Raw genomic sequence first — 24,751 nt, 5'->3', positions numbered from 1 at the left:
AACTGGTCATCTTGAACGGACCTTTTTCCACTTGTCAATCAAGTAATCAACTACACTAACCATCAAACTGGTCATCTTGAACGGACCTTTTTCCACTTGTCAAGTGAGCGGAGTGAATATTTTTGGGAGAATGGGGGTACGTGGGACACAAAATTATTTGGTAGGTTTCTGTCTGTCCTCACCTATCTCTCTTTCTCTCCCTCTTAACCAAACCCTAACTCTCTCTCTCTCCCCATCCACAAACCAGTCTCTCCCTTTCTTTTCTCCACCCTCCGCTCACCCCCCATTGCTTAGCAGTTATCTAGTTTAATTTGCATGAAACAAAAAGTCCAGACTCCATAACACGTCTGGAGCCCAAGACAAGTACGTAGAGAACCTTCAGTGTAGTTGGGCTTCGTCTTCGGCTTGGGCCTGAACGATGGTGTTGAGAGGCGATTTGAGTCGAGATAAAAAAATGCCTCATCTGGTCCAAATTAAGTGAGGGACGTCCTCAAAATATTACTAGTTAATGAAGGAGTAAATTGAAAATATTATCGTAATCACCTTTCCTCCTTTCTCATCTTTTAATTAATTGCTATTTAATCCTTCACCATTTCTTCACCATTTTTCTTCTTCACTTTGAATACAAAGTTGCTTCTGTATAATTTTAATCTCCAAATATCTCCAGCCCCTTTTTAAATTATTAATTGGGTAAGTCTCATGCAAATGGCTGTCTCATTAATTTGGTTTTTTAGATAGTTTTGGTTGACGGGTCTTTTTTTTTTTTTAGGCAGAATGGAGCCAATGGACATTGTTGGTAAGTCCAAGGAAGATGTTACTCTACCAAAAGGTAATCCCCTTCTTTAAGCACATTATACGATTACTTTGGAGTGTCAATGTAATGTAATATTAATATTTGTGTTTATTGTTATTTCTGTCAGCTACTATGTTCAAAATAATAAAGGAGATGATGCCGCAAGAAAATGTTCGTGTTGCTAGAGATGCTCAAGATCTTCTTGTTGAATGTTGCGTAGGTGAGAGATTAATAATGTGATTATTTATGTGTCCATATATTGTTACGTGCTACTTGCTTTATATGGATGTTATATCACACTGAAAATGTATGGATGGAAATGGCTATTTGTGTCGAGTTTTAGTTTTCACTGTGTTGGTTTATATTCATGCTGTCTAGTGTTTATCGAGTTGGTGAACTATTGAGGTTCACCCACTAGGTGTCGATGTTTCTTCTGATAGATTGCAGCTAATAAATATTGGTGAACAGTGAATGTGGGGAAAGGTTTGGTTCGGTCATATTGTAGACTTGATTTGATTCTGAGGAGGGGCATTTTGGTGACTAGAAATACTGTTACGAGAAAACCTAGGCAATTCAGTTCAGCTGGTCCTAACTCCTTTGTCCTTGTCAAATATATATCCTTTCTATATGTGGAACTTCTCTGCTCTGAATGATGACCTATGACTCTTTCAGCTTCTTACTTGAGAAGCAATGGGAAGGAGAAGAGAATCTACTTTCAGCGTCGTAAAATACAACGTTAAATCTAATTTTTCCCGCCTCTACTTGTAGATTGTATTCCTGACAAACTTAAAATAGCTGATTAAGTTTCTACTTTCCTTTTTAGGGATCATCATTTAATGCATTGTGTTGGTTGAGCTTGGAAACAAATTTAATCTTCTTTTTTGTTACTTGAAAACATATCAATTAATCAATCTTTAAAAAAGAAAAGAATTATTTGGTAGCCGACCATGAAAAGATATATTTGTTACTTATAAATTTCAAGCTTTAATCAATTGCTTACTGTGAGATGACAAAATTTTGAGATTTGGGTTTCATTTGTTCTACCAATTATTCTAGTAACAAGAGTTTGCACTTTTTACACTATAAATGAGAACTATTCGGTATATATTGTCCAAGCACTGATCTTATAGGTCCTCACTAGGCTTAGGCTATGTTTGATTGCTCGGAAAATTTTCTCAAGAAAATATTCATTTTCTCATGGGACGAACTTTATCGTGAAAATTTCCAAAAGATAATGTATTATTGCTGTGTTTGGTCGCACATGAGAAAATTTGAAAGTTCCTTCTCGCGATGTTTGACACCAACAAGGTCTGCCGTGGAATTTTTTTGATTCATCAGTTTGTTCATTTTTACTAGCTAAAAGGCACGTGCTACGTACACCAGTTCCCTGTCCAACTGTTATTGTTGACTGCGGATATAGAAGTGGAGGGCCCACGGTGTACAATTGATTTGAGTGTTTTGTGTGTGTGATTGAGTTTTTTGTGTTGAATATCCAATTTACCCATTGAATTTTATGTGGTTTATTAAAAATCTGGGGATATATGTGTAAAAGGCCTACATTTGAGGCTCTCTTAATAAGTTGTAAAGATTTCTGGAAAACAACTAATTAAATTGGGAAAATATTTCTCATTTCCCGTGAGAAATTTTTCCAAGGAGGGAGGGGTAGGAAAACATATTATTTTTTCAAGAAAAATTTCCTACATACTTTTGATGAATCAAACACGAGAAAATGGTAAGTTTCCGTGAAAATCATTGTTATTCACAGAAAATAGTGGATCTAACATGCCCTACATGTTTACAATTGTTACGTACTTGTTAACATTTTTTTTATGGTTTATAGACTCCTGCCTGAAATCAGTCAAGGTTGAAGAGTACTGGATAATAGCACTTGGGTTTCTCTGTATAGTATTTTTCTATATAGTATTAACATGTCAATTTCTCTTCTAGTCTATGTTGTTAGCTACCTTTACCGTCTACTGCTGTCCATCCTTAGTGAGTGTCGTCATCGTAGTTTAGATATCTATCACCGTCTTCTCAATGATCAAATTGTCTTATGGTTATGCGGTTATGCCACAGTCTTCCTTTTGTGGGTTAGATTTTGCCGAAGTTAATTACCAACAAATATTTTGTTTCATTGCTCCTACACTAAAGAAATCATTTATACTGCATGTTTTTCGCGCAGAGTTTATCAACCTCCTTTCTTCAGAATCCAATGAAGTGTGCAGTCGAGAAGAAAAAAGAACTATTGCACCTGAGCATGTTATCAAGGCTCTAGAGGTATTTTCTTGCTTCCTCTGTTTTACTCATTATCGAATTTAGTTTTTATAATGTTTATGCTTCTCTTGTTTCGTTTTCTCTTGTTCTCCATCCTTGTCGATAATTTTTATCAATCTCTCTGAAGTCATGCCCTAGTTATCGAATCCATTCAACCTTTTTAGTTTGAAAATGGCTTCAAAGTTTTGGTTGAATTTGCAGCCATTTTTGCATTTTGTATGATGAAAAGAGGAGTGAATATTTACTTGTAACAGTTTACTGATAATTTCACACCAGGTTCTTGGGTTTGGGGATTACATCGAAGAGGTTTATGCTGCATATGAGCAACACAAGGCTGAAACTCTGGTGTGTTTTTTCTCCACCAATTTTTCTGTAAAAATTGTCACTTGGATTTGTATCCGGATCAATTTATAAAGCTCTCTTCTTCTTCTTTTGAACCCCCAAAAGGATTCACCAAAAGGTGGCAAGTTGATTGGTGCAGCTGAGATGACTGAGCAAGAAGCGGCAGCCGAACAGCAAAGAATGTTTGCGGAAGCACGTGCGAGAATGAATGGTGGGGTCAAAATCACCAACCCTTCTGAATTAGACAGGAGCTTAGAGAGTTAATTCTACTACTTTGTTTTTGAGAACCATGGGCGCATTTGCCAACGTGTGTTGTATACCCTCTCCGCTGTACATAAAACTTGAGGGATGCAATGGCTTATGTTCTGTTCTCTTATGGATTGCTATTATGACAATTTAGATAGTTCAGGATTAGAAAATCAAAATTTTGCAACATCAAGTACTTTTGTCTTGATGCAGTATGGTTTAAACTTTAAACTACTGTCCATAATATGGTTTCTGTTTCTCTGGAGACCGATCTTAATAAATTTGAGTAGTGCATCTTTTTGTGGGAAAATACTCGATGATTCCGAATTATACATTCTTGTACTTGATGCTTCCTAAGTTTACCAGCAGTCGTGTATGAACTTGTTATGGGTGGAGTTATTGGATTGGTTGGTCGATGACCCTCCTTTAGAATGCCATGCACTCAGGCCATTGATGCAATATAATAATGGAAATTTTATTTATTGTTCATAGAGATACATAAATCACATGTATATATAAAAATTATCACGGTCTTTAGATAAATTTACCATGATACGTTGGATAACATAGCTAGTTTTAGGGAATTTAGATACATTTAATCAAAGAGGAAACAAGATTTTTACATATGGCTGTGCCGCTGCCTAGATCAAACAACTCCCCAGTCCCTGCACTTGTAAGAGCCTAGCTAGTACACTGAATTGCCCTTTAGATGCATGGCATCAAATTCTCTTGGGTTTTTTTGGGGCAATTATAATGATAGGAAAAATATGTTTAATTTAATGTAATGTAACAACCTCCATATTTATCAAACCCATAGTTGGTTAGGGGTACATTCAATTTTCTCAGGTAGTTTGACTATTGGCTAGCGCCTCTTGCCCTACTTTATCTTGGAATGGTCCAAGCTCCGAACTTAAACATTCAACCCTAACTTTCAAGTTCGAGATCCACAATCTTAGGAGCAAAAAGTATCCTAAATCTTTTCAACTATGGATTAAAACTAGTTAATAAAAATCTAACTAAAGATTTATCTTATTCTCTCTCCACATTCTTTCATTTTTGTTCTTCACAAATCTTTCATTTTTATTTCTTTTAACAACATGAAAAGTCGTAAATAACTCCCTTACTTTCCCTCATCTGTATTTACTTCGTCTCTTTCCTCTTCTTTCAACTTTAGCACCAATATTAATATCTACCAATATGAAAAACTCTTGAATTTTATATCATTCTTAAAGAGTTTATCAATGCAAACACAATTACAAATGGTAACTTTATAACAAACAAAAATACTCGTCATAATAGCCAATGAAGCTAGAATTTGTTATTTTTTTGAATTTTTTTCATAATGTTAGTTGAAGTTCTAATCATATAAAAGGGATAGGAGGGAATGGAATAGGAAGGATATAAGAATATATTTGGAGTTAATATTTTTTTTTTATGGCAAAACAAAAAAAAAAAAAAAAAAAAAAAAAATTGAAATGATTTGGAGAGAGAATGACATAAATTTTTAGTTAGATTTTTATTAACTAGTGTTAAGAGCGGCAGGAGCAAATTATTTCTCATATTTAATCATGTACTAATGTATTATAAACATGTTGAACACTATTGCTATAGACACAATTACAAATTGTAACTTTATAACAAACAAAAATACTTGTGATAATAGCCAATGAAGCTAGAATTTGTTACTTTTTTTAATTTTTTTCATAATGTTAGTTGAAGTTCTCTTTTTATCATATATAATTTTCTGTTTGTTTTGTTTTGTTTTTTGTTTTTTGTTTCACTCAAGCTGAAAAGGGATAGGAGGGATATAAGAATATATTTGGAGTCAATATAACTTTTTTTATACAAAAAAAAAAAAAAAAAATGAAATGATTTGGAGAGAGAATGACATAAAATCTTTAGTTAGATTTTTATTAACTAGTGTTAAGCGGCTGCAGGAGCAATTTATTTCTCATATTTGATCATGTAATAATGTACTATAAATGTGTTGAACAATACTGCTATAGACACAATTACAAATTGTAACTTTATAGCAAACAAAAATACTCATGATAATAGCCAACGAAGCTAGAATTTTTTTTTTTTTTTTTTTTTCATAATGTTAGTTGAAATTCTCTTTTTATCATATATAATTTTTTGTTTGTTTTTTTTTTTGTTTTTGTTTCACTCGAGCTAAAAAAGGATAGGAGGGAATGGGAAATAGGAGAGATATAAGAATATATTTGGAGTCAATATATATTTTTTATGCAAAACAATAAATAGCCCTGATGGCCCCTGGCTTCATATTAGTATACCACATTGCATTGGTCAGAGCATTTTTAGGAGAGCAACCAAAAAAACACCAAGCAACTTTAGGAGCAACATAAAAAAAACACCAAGCAACTACGCGGTTTTGGCAAAACCATGCCACTAAAGCCCAACTAAAAGGCCCAAGACCATACGGTTTTGCCAAAACCGCGCGGTGTTCTCAAAGCCGCGTGCTAGTGTGCTACTATTATATAATCAGGACCAAAACCGCGCGGTTCAATCACTTTCAACTCTTTTCTCAATTATAAACCCTCTCCTTAGTTTCTACCTAAACTTTTGAAATTTTATATGGATCCTTTTGAACCTTTCAACGGTGATGATTGGCAGTACACAAATGACATTGACGATGAGGGAGAAGAATCCGAGGAAGTACAATACGGTAGGGGAGAAGAACCCGAGGATGTCGCGCCGACTGATAGACATCTCTATGTACTGGAGTATCAAATGAACGACTTCGATTGGCAATTTGCACCTGGAGAAGCACTTGATATGGAAGTTGTGTCTTCTACACGTGACCCAAAACACGTGTCGAGTGCAGTGACTAATACTCAGGTAATTAATTAGTTTTGATTAAATATTTTGAATATTAATTAGTTGAGTTGGACCAATTAATTATTTATCTTATAATGATTATTTTTTTATAATATCAAAGATGTTATTGACTACCGAGTTAGATCGGCTTTACTTGGTGTTAGAGAGTGGTGGAAGGTTATTAGGAGTTTGGATGAGTTTGTACATATTAGAGATAGTATTTTGTATACACCTTTAGGTATTTTGATTGATGCGGATTATGAGAAGGCTGATTGGGCAGTGGTTATAGCTTTAATTAGTAGAAAGATGGTGGAGTAGAACTCATACATTTCATTTCCCTTGTGCGGAGTTACGGTTCACACCACTATACTTCACTATGATTTCTGGGTTGAGTATCGGTATAGGCCAACCGATACCTTTTCATACAAATTATGAGAATATGGATAGTATGCTTATGAGTTTTCCTCGTTTGGGTGTGGATGCTTATGATTTTTCTGGGATTAAGCTATCTCATATTAAGACTGCATATATGGAACCCCTCTTGCATCCTGATGCACGAGCAGAGTTAGCTTTGACTGTTCTACCGGGTAGTAAGGGTGTTGATCAGTATGTTAGGGCTTTTTTGATGTTTTTTATTGGACATGTTTTGTTTCCCAATGGTCATTCTACGGTACGACTGGGATATTATGTTTATGTATCTGATATGCATACTATGAGAGATTATGACCTAGGTAGCTCAGTATATGCCACATTGATATCGGTGTTAGATAAAGCTTCACAGACATTCGGAAGTAGAAGTCCTCAGATTGCAGGATTTACGGGACTTTTAGAGATTTGGTTTTATGAGTACTTTCGATGTCTTTGTCCTAACATAGACATGATTGCTGATACTCGCCCTAGATTTGCTAGTTGGTTAGGGCCTCACTTGACTCGTAACAGAGAGCAGATTAGGCATAATATCTGTATGGCTCGTGCTCAGATTGATATTAGATTATTGTCATCTATTGAGTGGAGACCTTGGTGTTTGTCTATTGCCTTTGACGATCCAGTTGTACAGCATGCTTGTGTGTTGTCACGTCACATAGTTGTTTTTGCCGCGACGTGGATCGAGGGTTTTGGTAATGGCGGGCGCGGATGTTGGAGGCGGATTTGGGACGTTATGGAGTTCCATGTGCTCCCATGCCAGATGTTAGTGATGCGAAGTCGTGGGGTAGAACTCATATTCATGAAGTTCATGCTAGTTGTGGTCTTTAGCCAGATGCATCTTCTTTTTTGTTGTTGAAAGTGATGGCGTCAAGATTGTAGATGGTGGAACTGGTGGTCTCAAGGGTCCGTTGTTGCCTCCCGTTGTCGGGCAAGCAACTTCGAGTTTGTGGGCCTGGAAGGGATGAGACCTGAGCTACGTATTCCTCATCCGCCACAGTCTGTTTACAACCCACAACCTCTGAATGCATATCATCCAACTCCTGTGTCTGCCAGTAATCCTCAGATGTTTGCCGTGTGTGGACCTGATGGGGAACCTACTTATATTTCCATTCCTAAGGTGCCTCATGCTCGTTTCTCTGAGTTAGAGCCACATATTAATCAGTATACCATGGTGAGTTTAATTGTTTTATTTATCTTCTTCATTATATATATAATATGTACTCACACTGTATTTTCTTGGATTTTTAGGCTGAGGTTCTAGAAAGATATGAGAACCAGGTTCTTATGTTTGATGGGATGAGGACTGCCCTATATCATTATAGCCAAGAAAGAGATGAGGCATATTCTCAAACATATCAGCAATCCCAGCGTGCGTATGACGAGACTCGGAAAGCGTATGAGGATATGCAGCAAGTGTACACGCAGCAACATCAGGGATATGAGGAACTTCAGCCTGAAGTAGTTAACCTCCGTGCAGACAGAGAAGATCATGATTCTCATATTAGGAACTTAGAGGAGCAGCTTCGGAACGTCCAAATAGAGAGAGGAGAGGGATCGAGTGGTAAGGGGCGTAAGAAGAGAGCTAAATAAATTTGATGTAATATGATAGGTTTTGAATTATTTTGGATATTATATGATTATATCATAATCATATATTTTGGACTGCATAATTATAATCATAGGTTTTTAATTTCTTTAATTTTTTCGATTTTGAATTACAATTCTTAATTTCTTCAATTGCACAATTGTTAATTTCTTAACTTCTATGCACAACTCATAATTTTTCAAGTTCTATGCACCACAGTTCTAATTTTCAGAAAAAACGCACACGGTTTTGGCAAAACCGCACCTATTAAAACCCAAGCCCACGCGGTTTTGCCAAAACCGCGAGGTGTTTCTCAAACCGCGTAAGTGATTTGATACAGCATCAAACCTGGAACCAAATATTGGTCGAGAAGTTGAAAAAACACCTAATTCTTGGTGTTTGATGCTAGGTTGATATCACTGCTAAAGATGCTCTCAGCACATATATACAGCCAACGATCACGGCACTCACAAGTCACTAGTCACAACAGAATGGGAAAAACACATCTTCCTGATTTTCCTGATTTAATGATGGTCTTTGAGTGAAATCACCATTATAGGTACATTTTATTTACATGAGACTACGTACATCTAACACTCCCCAGACACCGAATGATACATGGCATCAACTAATGTAGAAGTTAATTCAGCAGCTGATAGGCCTCAGTACAGTCCAAGAACTAAGAAGTACCCTAGATTGTTTTGCAATTATTAATGAGAATGATACCCCTGTAATTATCAAACCCATAGTTGGTTTAGGTGGTCCATACAGTACTTATGGCTAAACTCAGGTCTGAAAACGAAAACAGGAGCCCGCATGTTTTATCTACATAATATTTGCATCAAGCTGCTCCACTGACGCTTCAAGCATTTATCAACCTGTGTTCCTCATGCCAGCAGCTATTCCATTTATTGTTATAAGCAATGCATCTCTAAGTTTATGGTTATCATCATCACATCTCAACCTCCTGAGAATCTCTACCTGTAGCATATTGATGGGATTCAAGTATGGGAGCCTGCTCTCAATCAGTCTCCTCAAGCTCCAATTGTTCTCCAATGGCTTCTCATGGCCAGTAACCACCAAAACGTACCTGTCAGTTGTAGAGAGCTCCATCCGTAATTCGTTGCCGAGTTGTCTCCTGTTCTCTGACACTAGTACTTCATCGTAGTGTTTCGCTATTGGGATATCGGCTTTCCCAAGTACCATCTCTATAAGATCCATTGTGGATTGGAAAAAAGGCCATTCTGTGTACATTGCTCTCAAGTCCTCCGTATAACCTTTTTCACATGCACCCTTAAGGCCAGCACCCACACCAAGCCACGAAGGTAGGACAAACCGCGTCTGAGTCCATGCAAATACCCATGGTATGGCACGAAGATGCCCAATGCCTGTAGAACTCTTCCTTCTAGTAGGTCTGCTTCCTATGTTAAGGAACCCAAGCTCTGCTTGTGGGGTAGCCTCATGGAAGTAGGAAAGGAACTCTGGATTCTCATACACAGTGCTGCGATAATTTTGACAACTAATCTCAGATATCTCCTCCATTAGGTTGCGCCATTTCTCTTCTCTCGGTGGGAGTGGGGGACGTAGAGTTGCAAGAAGTACAGCTGTTGTGTAAATCTCCAGCTGCCTCACAGCTATCTGGGGAAGCCCAAATTTGGCCTGCACCATTTCACCTTGTTCAGTGGAGCGGAGCGTACCCTGACAGTTTAAAAGAACACTAGATGTAAGCGCCGTGGAAGATTGTAACTCACTAACTCAAGTTTGGATATTATTCAAAATTGTCACAGATGATCAAGGACTTTTATTGGTAACTAAATACAGTAAGTTAATCAACAGTAGAATTAAATCTATATAAGGAGTTTCCTGTTACTCATAGGTGGTGAAACAAGATCTGCAGTAGAAGTTCTACACTTTATATTATGCAGACCTAGTAGATAAGCAGTTTCCTGTTACATAGGTGGCAAACAAGTAGTGTATGTCTGCTAGAAAAGCATTGTAGCATGAGTCATTTTCTCTGCTTAATAAAGTGACAGGTAAAGAAGCGTTTAAAGTCTCTGAAACTGAGTTGATGGACTTACCATTACAGAACCTGGCGGCTGGGACTGTATGGCTAGATATGTCGGTCCACCTCCACGACCAATACTCCCTCCACGACCATGGAAAAGTGTAACCTTGATTCCATACTCGTTGCAGGAAGCTACAACATCCTCTTGAGCTTTGTACAGTTCCCATGCTGCAGTGAAGCGCCCAGCATCTTTACCAGAATCAGAGTACCCAACCATGACCTGCACACCGTGGCTTATTTAAGAAAATCTTAGAAAAGAAGTTCTTAGGGAGTAGGGACTTAATCCTTTTTTGTGGCAAAGTAACATTACCTCTTGGTGTCCATTATGGTTTCTTATGATGTGCTCCCTGTACCAATCAATTGAGAGTAGCTTCCTAATCACAAATCCTGCACCTCTTAAATCTTTCACTGTTTCAAATAAGGGAACTACCCGCAACCTGTTTCAGGAGCATCTTTACCAATTTAATATCAATGTCTTTCCAGTATATCGCAGGTTAAAACACTTGCATGCGTCTGGTTTTTCAATTTTCTTGGAAAATAACTTTTAAGGGATACTCAAAACGCATCAAAGTACCAAAATAGATAAAGAACTAATTACGAGGGTTATAAAATCCTATTAGATTTCCTATGTAACTTTCCATATTACTATAATAACTAGCTTAACTGAAAAAAGTAAAATCTCAGTCTATACTCTATCCTATATGCTCACTGTGGATGTCCCATCGTCTTTGGACTTCTCAAAGGCACTATACCAGACACCTGATGTACTTTCCCTAAAACACATTGACGTCTTATTATAGATATGTCTTCATGTTTCTTATATGCAGTGTAGGTGGCACAGTCTTACGTTCCCCCTGGACATGGTCTTCCTATCTCTCCACTAACAGCAAGTCTAGCATCTTTCTGTAAAAGCTCCACCGCAAGAACATCACTTGCCTGCCAATTTTAACACAAGCTCCACATTACTCTTATTTTTTAGAGAACAAGAGTTTTGGAAAATTATACTAATCAAGTATCCAGGAAGCATAGAGCTGCAGATTTGAATAGCTTATAGAGATAGCAAAAAAGACTTGTTTTTGTACATACATTGGAGGCCATTGAAATAACATATGCTCCAAGTGAATCACTCCCAAGCTCAGCACCAACACGAAAGGTGTCCAATACCTCTTTAACATCAGGTGCAACCTAGAAAGGCAAATAACATTAAGAATTTTACCACATGGACAGACACAATTCCATTAGGCGGAACTTATATATGTGCATCAATCATCAAATGGAGGTACGTCCAACTATTTATGAAGAGCATATTGGAAGTGTGAAAACTGAAACTACCAAAGTAGCCAAAGACTCTCATCCCAGGACTTAACTTTTCACACTTCCAAGTGAGAAATCCGAGAATACGGGAAAGTTCAAATAGAGCAAACTCAATATGGAAAATTAGAACTGAATCAATAACAAAAAAACAACATGTACGGCATTTATTATTCAATGCATCAACCCAGAAAAAAAATTAATCAATGCATCGTGATCATAGTAGCCATCTCCTTTTCCCAACATGAATCCAAAAACCTTCGTCAGGATTTTCTTTTTTTTATTTCACAAGTTGACTTAAGCTTTAAATTCGAACGGATGTATATAATTCAGCTCACCTGTATAGTATGAGGAACCAGAGGTCTCTTTCCTTTGAGTTCTTTAGTAAGGAATTCTAGTTTCCTGTCTTCATCCCATTCACTATATACACCCATATCCAAGTACTTAGTAATTGCGTCGAACGTTTCAGCATGTCGTCCCGATTCCTGATATGAGTAGAAAGATAGAGGAAGATTAACACATAAACCGACAATAAATCAATCGGTTCTTAGAACTACAACCAAAAAACACCTGACGCAAATCAAGCTTCATCAAGACCATTCCAAAAGTCGAGACCCTTCTGATGAGATCTGCTAGACGGCCATCAGCAAGAACACCAGAACCACATGATTGCTGCAAAAACAAATGAGCATAGCACATAATACATTTATATCATCTGTCAAAATGCGAAAATATATAAGTGAAATTGTTCAAGTGAATACCAGGGACTCGTAACATAAAAGTAGTGGTTCTAGAAGTTGATCTGAGGTTTCATAGTAATCCCAAGGATCATGGTCACAGGGAAGATCCTCAAGGAGTAGCTCCAATCTTCTCCGTGTCTTCATAAGCTGGATCACGGCACAAAACCAAATTTGAGCAACACATGATACTTATATCAAAAAAATATTAAAAGCTTGATAGATAAGAATACTATCATAGTAAGTATTATTAATCTGTGCTGATTATTATTTATTTCTACTACTTTTGTTTTCGCTAGTATTATCATTATTTAACCATACTGAGCATTAGGCTTGCACCCAAATGTTAAATAGGTATATGACAGCAATAAATTTGAAAATAATATCTAAACAGAACATAATAGACTCCCACGTACAAGCAATGATGATGACCACACTTGACACCACCACATAATAGAATTGTATTGTACACACTGACTATTGATGATATCTCAAAATTGAAAGGATAATAAACTTTTTTGCTTTTGACATATATCTGTTAACACAGCACAGACACCCTGTCTGTCTGTCTGATGGGCAGTTTTCTGGACAAAGGCTTCTTATATTGGTAGAAACAGTTCCTGTCCAAATTTTTAAGAGTATATAGATATCTGGAGAAATCTCTATCACAAAATATATAGACTTATAGAAATTGCGTAGATACCTTCTCTTTCACATTTCCAAGAACAATCCTATAAGGGGCAATTCCAGGAAGTTGAGGCAAACTTGGCTCCAGAAGTTTCTGGAAGTTGGATTTGCCTATCTGAGATTCTGAGAATGTCTTTCTTTGAGCATGGAGTTGACCAGTACCAAAAGAAATAGATTTAGATATTAAAGGTGAGTGAAGATTGTTATTAGAAGTCAAAGTAGTGCTGCCAGTAGTCAAATTATCATTTCCATATGGTTCGTCAGAGTTTTGAGCAGAATCGGTACCCTGTTTAGAATGGAAAAAGAGAGCAGGAAAAGAACAAAGGAAATTATATTCAGTGACCACTAAAGCTGGTTATATAAGAAATACTCTCAGTTTAACCCTAAAGTTTGTTTACCTGATAATTTGATGTCATGTGATTTGTTCCAGGAATATCTGGCCTTGAAAATGCAGATTCATCTTTGTGTTCTACAAAGAGAGATAGATCCATCCATTAATTTTCATTGAAGTGCCACAGTAGAAGGGTATGGATTTCAGGTTAATCTAACATATGGAACATTTAAAAAGATTCCCCTGTGCTTTTATATACTGTGAACATCCCCTCGTCTCCACACATCTTCAAATTATCAAATGGATTGCCAGTTTACACTACTTTCTTAATCTTAAGGAATGCATCTATGAAGGACATCACATTTGATTATGTGCATCTATATATCAGCATGAGCCTGACTCAAAAGGACAAATGTACCTGTGAAGGACGAAAACTCTAGACCGTCAGGAAGTTGGGATGACGAGGCAGAAACATGTTGGCCGTAATGTTTTAATTGGCTTTTATTTACTGCTTGGCTTCGACTCACATGCCAATCATCCGTTTTAATTTCTGCAGAGCAACACGTTCAACATTTGGCTTATAGAAACTTAAGAGAAAACTATCACCGTACTTAATGACTAGCTATGAAAAGGAACCGAGATAGTCCTTCAGTGCCCTAAACATAGAAACTTATGCAAGGGTGAAAGTTACTTCAATATTTGTTATCTTTGACTCTGTTAAATACTATTATACATATGCATGTATACATATTACCTCGTTCCAAATACTCAAGGGAACCGAAACTAAAGAACGAACTACTGGAATTTCTGTGTATCATACCTTGTTGTAGTATCTCATGTGCGAGGCTTGACAATTTATCGCTGCATCTTATTATAGAAAGTTCAAATCTAAGACTGTCAACTTCCTTAATGTAGAAATCAATAGCCATCCACCGGGATAAAAGAGAAACATCTCGTGTGACCTGAAACAGAGACAAGATGGGAGTACAATGTGAGAGTCAACCGATGAAGGCTGTATAATGTAAAAAAACCATTTGCATAAATGTGAAATTAAAGGTCCAAGATAGGAGTCATCCCACAAAATCGCCCTCTTTCACTTGTAAAAGCAAAAATCTAATTTTCTGGTAATTCTACTTCCTAAGATAATGAATAATGAATGTTCTAGTTGATGCATTTTGGTGAACACTTAAAGTCGTAAGTTTTGCATTCCGACATAATGTGATTATCTCTGTTTTCTTTTTCCTTTTTTAAGGAAAAACTGATCAATGTATATAATAAAATTAGCAATATTCAGGAGTTTTAAATAACAGAACGCAATCTACAAGTTCACCTTTGCTGTCACATTGGGATTTCCATCTCTATCACCTCCCATCCAAGATCCGAACTTTATTGGTGTGCAAGTCAATGGAAGTGGTCTTCCAGTATGCTACGAGAACCAAACACACTGAATGTCATGGGATGAGATGAGAAACCAATGACAGAGATTGAATGGATGAAGAAGACGAGAAATCATTATGGAATGGATATAAACACTTGACCACATTTGGTGAACTATAAGCAATGCAGCTTGCCACGTCATGGACCAGCAGGTTTTAACCACAATCACATAAAATACACATAGTACTACTCGTTCTAGTGGTGCATAACCGTCAACATAACAAAAGTAACCAGCTCATTATTCAACACACTGCAACACACATAATCTGAAGTAATGGATGCTGCAGACCTTCTTTAGAGCATTGCTAAGACGGCGCAAGTAATGAGGTATTGCTTTCCAAAGTGATTGCTCCACAATGTGTAATCCTGGGAAGAGAGATCGATAACATGCCAGTTTTTACAATAAACATAAAGGGGGGAAACAAAAAAGATTCCGTATTGAAAATCAAAATACCAGCCCTAGCTTCATCAACCGGTGTGGGCTTTTGTCGTCTCAGCTCATCTGTCTGCCATATTGCAGTTACTTCTCTTGCCTGGCAAATTCAATGAATATTGGATTAAAGAGTGCAAGACAATAAGATATCCAAATCTTTTAGGCACTGAAAAGTACCAGATCTTCAATAAGCATCTCTCTATCTTCATGGTTGAGATCAGGCCTATCGTTATATTCCAAGAGTTGCTGCAAGAGAAGAAGAAACTCGTCAAGCTTTATGTGGAGTTGAACTTGTATATTAAGCCTCTGCATTGTAATCATCTTACGGCAATTCTGACGTGTTTGAATTGTAGAGTACGCCTATTTATTTGAGTAGGGTGTGCAGTAAGTACAATCTCAACCTCCTGTATTAAGAACCAATCGTCATTACAGAGAATCCAATACTCAGTGGCTTGCCTAACTTATACATCCACAAAGACAAACTTCAAAGAAAGAACCTGCTTGCAAACTGTGTTATAGAGATCTTCCTGCGAAACTCCACCCTGTATTAATTGATTAAATATGTCGTCACATGATTTGGATAAATGAGCCACATTTCGTGCCTTACGGACCCTACATAGTGAAATAGTTCCATATTAGGAAATAGTTCCAGATGGGGACATAAGATTTCGCTGGAAGAAGAACTAATATGGTTCATTCGAATTGTCAAGGAAATCAATTAACCTGTGATGAGTCTCAGCAATTCCCATAAGTGTAAGGTAATGGCTGAATGCTCTAGCTAGTGTCAAGGCTTCCTCTAGTGTCATCTTTGATATTTCCAAAGCCAACTGCTTCTCAAGCAATTCAGCTGTGTCTTCTATTCCTGCCTTCCTCATATTGCAAGCACTCTAAAAACACAATCCAACATGACAATAGTTACATATGATGGAGTTGACGGAAACAAGTGGAACAAAACAAATATCCAAGATTCTAGGACATTGAACGCATAGAAACAACCAAGTCAACAACCTGCCACATTAAACACGTCGACACATGTTTAATATAACAGCTCTGAATTATATATCATTGATTTATCATAAATAAGAATCCTTTTACACAAACATTGCACATAATATTTCTTGAACAGCTGAAGACTAATTTGTTATATTCATTTTCTTCGCAAGACTAGGGGCTGGCGGATCCCTAACATTTCATCACAGAATAAGGAAAACCTACTATGCCGTTCTGCATTTTTATTTGTTTTCAATATCAAAACTGAATATCTTCTTTCGTTCGTTCCTCCAGCATGTAGAATGAAACTTTCATCAAAAGGAACCACTTATTTATACATGAAATTTGTTGTCTCAAAAAATTCAACTAAAAACAGGACAAATTTGATTCAGCAAATTATATACTCAAAACAAGAAATAATGTAATGAATATATGTGGTAAACAGACAAATTTGTAGAAAATCAGTAACATCCTAAAAATGGAGAGGTTGAAAACAGATGTAGACAATTAAGATTTAAGAGTGTCAAATGAAAATGATAGATGACTTATCACAAAAGACACTATTTAACTAACATTTTGAACTAATGTAGAAAGCTAAAAAGTTTCCTAATAAAAGCTAAAAATTGAAGTACGTGTCTCAACATGCCAAATATAAACCAAAGACAAAATAGACTACACTGAAGACATAAGATAACCTGATCATAAAAGAACAGAACCAAAGCTATATATAAACACACAACAAATAAAAATACAGTTTAGATAAAAATAAGAGATGTCCACATAAAAAAAAAGTACATGCAGACCAAATGAATAATAGAACCATGAAGATAGTATTTGTCACCTGAGCAAGGATTCTCTTTCTTTCAACAGTTTGAATGAACTGGTCACCAACTTCTCTTTGAAGAACATCATTAAGTAAACTTCCAAGTAATCTACAATCATCTTCAAAACTCTGAAAAGATATTTCCTCTGCAATATCATCAGTAGTGTCAGTCATAGTGCAAGCTAGTTTCTTCCTTCACTGACTAGAAACAAAGATGATGATAATAGACAGAGTCACAAAGTCACAGAGAGAAAGATGACAGGTGGAGTGTTTTTGGAGTTGAGTGGAGAAAATGGTTTTTTTATAGTTGTTTTGTGTGTGGGGAACTGGAAGTGGGGCCTACTAACCCTACTTTTATTATTAGAGGGAACTGTTGATGTGAAGACATGTGGCTTTTGAGGTTTGGTAATGAGTATATGCCTCATATTATAAGTGGCATTTGGACTCTTTGTGGGTCCAGGTGAGTACGGGATATTCTGGATTTTGTGTCTTGGATGCGAATATTATTTCGTGCACAAAACAAAGATTCTAGTGGAGTACGGAGATTTCGCGAAAATTTTAATAGAATTATCGATTTGTGACATTTCTTAATTTCTACACGGGTACGTGGGGTGACATCCATGCACCTGTTCATAATTCGGCCTTTATCCGGAAACACCACGGCTGCAGGCAACCATGGTCCATCGGATTCACTAAGATAGTGACCTCTAAATCTCTACTATTTATAAGTGGTGTAGCCATAGTTTGTGATTTCGAATAAAATTTTGAAATTCGGTCTAGAATTTCGGTTTTTCAAAAAAATGGAATTCCGAACATAAAGTTGAAATATCTGAAATTTCAAAATTATTTGAAATTCTAAATGTGATAGGGATTGAAATTTAATGAATTTCAGATTTTAGATTTGTCGGAATTCCAAAAATTTTGAAATTCCAAACTATGGGTGTAGAAGAAGAAAATGAGTTCTAAAATTTTATTTCATTTTCTATTTTTCAGTTCTAACTTTTAACATTTTGTTTTTTGTTGGGCGGCCCTACCACTAAAACTATCAAAAAAAAAGTTGAGCAAAATTAGAAAAAGTAAACAAATGTAATTCAGGTGCATAATTGCTGGTCTCTGATAATGGTGGCAGTATGGACATGTGGTGCTTTTTGTTGGGTGTTCCTCACCATGTGAGAACGAAGAAGATCAAAGTTTTGATTTTTTGTTATTGAACCGAGATGAATTGAAAATTCGTGTGTTGAAAAATATTAATTTTCAAGGAATGACCCACTTTTCTTGAATGTGAGTCACTCGGTTAAAATTACAGCAACTATATAAAAGAAGTTAAGGTTTTTACCCAAAATTAAGTCTTTGTGATAAACCAATTTTAAGATAAACCAAAATTGAAAGAAAACTCTTGTAAAGAGATAAAACTTGTAAAGAGATATTAGTACGAGAGATCTAGTAAGTTTGGAGAGACTTGAGAGGAGTGATTGTAATATTCATTCCCCCACTTATAAAAAGATTTGTTATTGTGGAAATAAGCATCATTAGCCGAACCACGTTACATATTGTGTCTCATTCTGTTAAGTTACTTTACATTGCTATTGTTTGTTTGTAATAGTTAATTTCATAGCTTAGGTTTGTAGTTGTTGGTTGTAGTGATAGTTTAGATTTTTCATTGGAGTTTAGAGTGTTCATATTCAAACTATCTTGATGGGCGATTGGTATCATTTTCCCCAACACTCTTAGTCACCCAAACTGTCACACATGTATGTCGCTCTTACTTCCAATCCGCACTTTTGCACTTTTCCACTCAAACCTCAATAAAACCGCGATATGAAAATTTCCAATCGGCGCTCTATGCTATTACACAACAAACCACCTGTTTTTAGTTCACCTCTAATCAAAAAGTGCATTTTGGTCAGACCTATAATCTTAGAGTTATAGATAGGGGTGTAAAACGGGTCGGGCCTATGAAGGCCAATGCTAAAATTGTGAAGTCTTAACGCTTATCTCAACTCTCTTTTTATAGAATTGAGGGGCCATAGGAACTAGTTTGATTATTCTTTTAAACTATTTATTTACAATATAATCTTGCTAAATTGATATGCGATAAATTAATTATCACGTTTAAATAATTGGTTTTCTCAATATTGACTTTGGTAAATGTACTTAATTAATAATTTGATTGGCTAAAATTTGTAAAATATTAAAATTCAAAAGTTTCATTCTTAGGTTTTATGTACCGATGTATTCCATGAATCAATAAGAAATGTATATGAAACAAAAAATATGATGTGGTGTTGTAGGTTATAGAGTAACTTGTGTGTTAATTAGTTGAAGTTGATTAAAAACTTCATAATCATATACTAAGGATCATATCACATCATTTTGATTTATATTTCATTATTGCTTATACATGGAGAAGTGACCCAGGTTCATATCCCGACAATGAAACAGTTTGTTATTTTGAACTAGATTTTTCATATAACGTTAGAGGAGTCTACTCAAAGTACTAACTTATGTAAAACATACATTTCATTTTGCTATTTATAGAGGTGTGGATTTTGTGTCTATGACCTGATGTTGAGTTTGGTAGCTAGGGAATTAATGACTACACTACTCTTTCTTTGGACAAGAGTTGCCTATATATCAAGTTCTTTGGGTAAACTTGAATCAAGCTTTACGTAGTTCATCTCTCTCTACTTATAGATATTTGATCTAACTTTTCTTATTTGCTCCAGGCCGTTATCAAGTGTAGATCAATATTTTGTGATATCTTAATGATTCGTCATTATTTCAATTCTGATGTTACAAAATAAATATATCATTGATATATTGGTGCATTGACTGAGCTTCAGGATCGCGGTAAATCATTTGCTTTCATATATGGATGTGCTTGATATTTGGGACAACCTGAGTTTGGGTCATTGTCACGTCCTGGTGGCGTGGTACGAGCTGGTGATGTATGAGTTGTGAAGATACAATCTGAATTGTGGACACGTGTGCTGTAGTGATATGCTTGAGAATGGAGGGTACTTACACTATTTATACAATTACGTACTTTTTTAACAAAATATAAATAAAATCACATAGAAAAGTTGTGAGAGCCTTAATGCAGGCCTTTGAGGGTCGGGCTGAGGACCGTCCTCATGCTTTCACATCTAAGCCTTTATCCTCCCTTCAAAACGTAAAGGCTGGGCCGGCCCAGCCTTCAAATTGTATGAGGGCTTTTTTAGCTCATGGGTCAGGTGGGGCTAAAGGCTTGAGAGCCTTTTTTACACCCCTGGTTGTAGACATAAAGTAGACCCACCTACAACTTTATTGACACGAAAAATGTATCACTAAGAGACCGATGATGATAAACTAAAGTTAACACTTGCCAAGTTATTTTATCAATATTAAAATGTTTAGCAAATAATTTGATTGGACTTCTCATTGTCTAATATATATTGAATAAAGCTTGCAATATTAAAATTGATATATTTTCAACAATGAAACTTTTATTTGAGTAGCCTCTACATGAATATATAGTAACCAAATGATAAGAATGCAATGGAAGAATGACATCTGCGTAGGTGGTACAACTACGTATATAGAGGTGTACATCTAAGTTGTATTAGAAAAAATTACATTTAAAATATGTAATAATAAAAAAGATTAATTATGTATATAAATTAGGTGCTCTGAGGAGTGAGGACACTCTAGATAGTGGAGATTCAGAAGTTAGATGCTTTGACGCTGCTCGATCCTATCATCCTATAGTCATTTCCGTTTTTATTCCGCTAGTTCAAGTTATTGGTCCTTTTTTTTTTTTCTGAAGTCCATTTCTGTTTGTCTAAGCCTTTTGGGTTACACATATCCATCTTTGGGCCAGACTACTCTATGGGCCGGGATGGGGCCAGGAGTCCAGGACTAGGTTTTATATATGGAAATACCTATATTTCTTTCTAAGCTCTAGTGATTAACCAAATTCATATATCAGATACATGGGTGCACTCATACCAGCACTAATACACCGGATCCTATTAGAACTCTGTAGTTAAATGTGTTTGGGCGAGAATAATATTAGGATGGGTGATCTCCTAGAAGTCCTCGTGTTACACCCTTCTTTTGATGTCCATGCAAGTGCCAACTATCAAAGTTGGTAAAACTTTTGGGTGATGATACCCAGAAGTCTGAGACTCGAACCCCACCAGCATCAAAGAGTTACTGATCTCATTGAAAACAGCTTACCAATAAATATATATATATTACAATATTTTGTGTAAACTTCTCCAACCATATAGAACTCAACAGAAATGGCATCAGAAAAGTTTGTAATATTACTAACTGTTATAGCCTAATTTATACCCACTAGGGGCACTGGTCTGTGGAATGATAGTTTAATGGGCCTGGTCCAAAGGGGAGAGGAGAGGAGAGAAAGGCAGTATAAAAGAGAAAGAGAAGGACGAGAATAGATGAGGAACCCTAGGAAAGAGGAAGAGGAGGATGTAAAGGAGCGTTTTGGTCTTCTCCTAATTACAATTAAGAAGAAAGGGAAGGGTTAGGATTTTGGATGTGACCGAGGTCATTGTGGAGTTTAACCGCCACGATTCTCTCGCTTTTCCTTTTTCGGGGAGAAGAATCGTCCGACGAAGTTCCAAAGAGTGGTATTTATAGAGTTTTGAGAGAGGAGATCCTTCCGACACGGTATTCTTTTGTACAAATGTAGGGTGGAGATCGCGGATGAGTGTTGAATTGATCCGTTATGATTGGGGTAGATGCGGTAGTCCCTATTTCGGTGTTGAGATTACCACTAAGATCTTGGCAATCATTACACGGTGGATTGTGTTTCTATTCGCCGCTCTCTATCGGCAAAGTGTTCAGATCGAGATATCTTCGATCGCATTCACCTACTCGAGTCGCTCGCAGTCGGTCTTGAGGTCGCCTTTGATTCATCTATCGCGCGACACGCAGGTTCCGCTAGGGCTATTTTTCTCGTTTGTCTTGGAGGTCGATATCTTCGGGCTTATGCTCTCGCGAAAGCGCGATGCCCTATGAGGATATCGCCCTACGGCCTCCCGGTAGGCGTTGTAAGTGGAAAATATTTCGGAGAGAAAGAGTCGGACGAGCGTGGTGGAGTGTGTTTTAACAAGTAGTGGATGAACCGACCGGTAGAGCCACTTTTGAATGTTGTGGCCTCGTGAATTGGCGGAAAAATGTAGTTTTATCTTACGCACGCGACGTAATCGTAAAGATTGAAGCGAACGGTCGCCGCGTTATGCTGAATCGCCGGAAAGGACAAAGATGCCTTGGAACACGCAGCGGGCTATAGCGTAGGGTCAGAATGATTACTCCTTGGTAACCGAGCGGGCGGTTTATTCAAAATCAGATTTGGAATACTGAAAAAGTTATTTCGCGGTTTTTCTTCTTCCAAAAACGCCAGCCAGTGGTTTCCGTGAGTGCTCCCGTCATTGTTATCTTTCCCATTTCCATTTGCTTTCCTCTCCGTCCGCCGTTATTTTAAGTAAGTAGGTTATTGTAATGCTATAGGGTTTAGAACCGAATATTTGATAGAAAAGCGGTTGTTATAATGTCCGATTCTCGATGATACTCGGCCTGGTCGGAGGAGGTCCGAGATATCTTTGAGTTCAGGAGAGTATGAGGATGAAGAATCGCGAAGTATCGGGCGTGGGCCGAAGTTAGAAGAAGAAGATAGGATAGGCGGGGTAATGCCCGATCTCGGTCGAGATGACGGGCCAAGACGGCCAGTCGAGGGGAGAGGTCGGCATCAAAGCGATGTGCCCCTAGAAGTGTGAACCGTCAGGTCGCTTAACTCTTTCCCCGAAATGAGGGCAGCAGATGGGATTAATGTCCCCGACCGAGATATACGAGCCACGAATCGAAAGTGAAAATGTTCAGAGTGAGGAGTATAACCCGCCGAATGGTGGAGTTATAATCTGTGAGGGTTACCGAGAGCGCCAGATGCACATACCGCTTTCAAACCGGTATGCTACTTTTGGCGCTTTGTTGGAAGTCTCCCTCGGTTCTACTGCGGGTAACACCCGGCGATTATTTAAGGTGTTCACCTCGGCTGAACGCGAAGTGGGGAATATGATATAGGGTATCGGATATAGTGGAGCACTATGTGATACGCCGATCGGGGAACATGAACTTTAGCTTGCAAACCATGACGACGCCGCTCCGCCGCGGATCGATGGAGTAAGCAATGAGGCCCGGACTAAGAGACCGTTGTTGCTAGTTGGCAATTACCGCGGTGAGCGGGTGTATACCGCGAACCAGGGATTTGTAACATATCCGGTGGGTAGGAACACTTTTTCGTTGTTATTTTTAGAACGTTTGATAGCCGCCTAAACGTGTCTTTGTTTTGCTTTGGCCGCAGAGTTTTCTCGCGGAAGCGCGAACCGATCGTGGGGAGATAGAAAGATTCGCTCGGGCCGACTCGTCGTTTGAAAAACAAGCGGTTGCCCGAGGTTGCTCATTTCTTTGAGGAAAAGGGGGGCCGCGATCCGGAGAAGAGGAAGGTGCAAAAGGAGCGGGCTCTAAGTCGAACGGCGAGGGGTGATGGAGAAAGCCGCAAGTGATCCGATAACACGAGAGGAGAGAGGGGTGCGTGGGAGCCGCAAGCGGCCCGTTAGGGGGGAACCGCAGAGTCGGAGGATCGGGCAGTCGGCCCGAATGGGGTTCGATCGAGGCCCCTGTAGAGTTGGAGCCGCTGGTTTTGACCGCCCGCTAAAAGGGCAGGTCGGAGAGGAGGCCACGCCGACGCCTCGAAAGCAGATCGGACGAAGCCGCGAAAGTAGCTCGACATGCTCGCGGAAGATGGTGCTAGCACGGGGGCGGATCCGATGGTGGTGCGGCCGGGGCCACGGTATCTCGGCCAGTGGGGCCCGACCGAAAGCAGGTCATGGACTTGGCCACTTTGAGTGGGGTCCAGTCAGCGCCGACCGGGACGCCGATCCCATCCGTGAAGAAGGCCAAGGCTCCACGAAGGCGATCGAAAAGCGGTGGCGCCTCTGGCGGACGATCCGGAAGGACATTTTGTCTATCCGACGAGAATGGGCGCAAATAAGACCGCGGAAACGGCGATCGCCGCTTCGATCCAAGAAGATAGCGGGTTGTTTGCTAGAACAAATAGCTCGATGGCAACCGCAGAGCTAGATGAGAAGCGGGTTATCGACAACTTGAGACGAATGGAAATCGCGCACAATGCTTGGTATGTCTATAACTTCATCTGAGGTACTTGCTTGCTTATGCAAATTGTTGGTGTGCTAACCATGTGTATGTTCGCGCAGCTGGTGAGTGGATTCCAGAAGTTGAAAGAGATCGCCCAGTTCGCAGAATCAGATAGGGAAATGGTGCTGAAGCTGGGTGAGGAGCTGAAAAATGTCCAGGACGCCTCGCAGATGGAGCGCGAGGAACTGGAAGATTTGAAGAGAGCTCATGAA

At 38.1% G+C, this 24,751-nt stretch overlaps 2 protein-coding genes and 1 pseudogene across 4 annotated transcripts; 2 read left to right on the top strand and 1 right to left on the bottom strand.

Annotated features, from left to right (window-relative positions):
• Positions 1-551: 551 nt before the first annotated feature.
• Positions 552-3,965, top strand: LOC147521552 (protein Dr1 homolog). Of its 2 annotated transcripts, none has more exons than XM_086573622.1 (6): positions 552-690; positions 774-829; positions 921-1,013; positions 2,976-3,070; positions 3,344-3,412; positions 3,515-3,965. In XM_086573622.1, the coding sequence occupies exons 2-6, from the start codon at positions 775-777 to the stop codon at positions 3,671-3,673; spliced, it is 471 nt and encodes a 156-aa protein (XP_086429748.1). In that variant the 5' UTR covers positions 552-690; position 774; the 3' UTR covers positions 3,674-3,965. The 2 variants fall into 2 exon arrangements, with proteins under 2 accessions (XP_086429748.1, XP_086429786.1); XM_086573660.1 differs by having other exon boundaries at positions 770-829.
• Positions 3,966-8,996: 5,031 nt separating this feature from the next.
• PPC4 (phosphoenolpyruvate carboxylase 4) lies at positions 8,997-17,589 on the bottom strand. Of its 2 annotated transcripts, XM_086573544.1 has the most exons (20): positions 17,337-17,589; positions 16,229-16,392; positions 16,003-16,117; positions 15,832-15,909; positions 15,683-15,751; positions 15,527-15,605; positions 15,362-15,438; positions 14,966-15,061; positions 14,456-14,597; positions 14,054-14,185; positions 13,703-13,773; positions 13,321-13,590; positions 12,642-12,767; positions 12,451-12,552; positions 12,219-12,365; positions 11,656-11,754; positions 11,417-11,505; positions 10,880-11,006; positions 10,583-10,789; positions 8,997-10,202 (listed from the first exon to the last, which is right to left on the bottom strand). In XM_086573544.1, the coding sequence occupies exons 1-20, from the start codon at positions 17,490-17,492 to the stop codon at positions 9,378-9,380; spliced, it is 3,171 nt and encodes a 1,056-aa protein (XP_086429670.1). In that variant the 5' UTR covers positions 17,493-17,589; the 3' UTR covers positions 8,997-9,377. The 2 variants fall into 2 exon arrangements, with proteins under 2 accessions (XP_086429670.1, XP_086429700.1); XM_086573574.1 differs by lacking the exon at positions 14,054-14,185.
• Positions 17,590-21,291: 3,702 nt separating this feature from the next.
• Positions 21,292-21,409, top strand: LOC147521550 (5S ribosomal RNA; annotated as a pseudogene).
• The last annotated feature ends 3,342 nt before the right edge of the window (positions 21,410-24,751 follow it).

This window comes from Coptis chinensis, chromosome 1 (assembly GCF_015680905.1).
Source record: "Coptis chinensis isolate HL-2020 chromosome 1, ASM1568090v1, whole genome shotgun sequence".
NCBI lineage: Eukaryota > Viridiplantae > Streptophyta > Magnoliopsida > Ranunculales > Ranunculaceae > Coptis > Coptis chinensis.
This window is presented reverse-complemented; position numbering and strand designations above follow the sequence as displayed.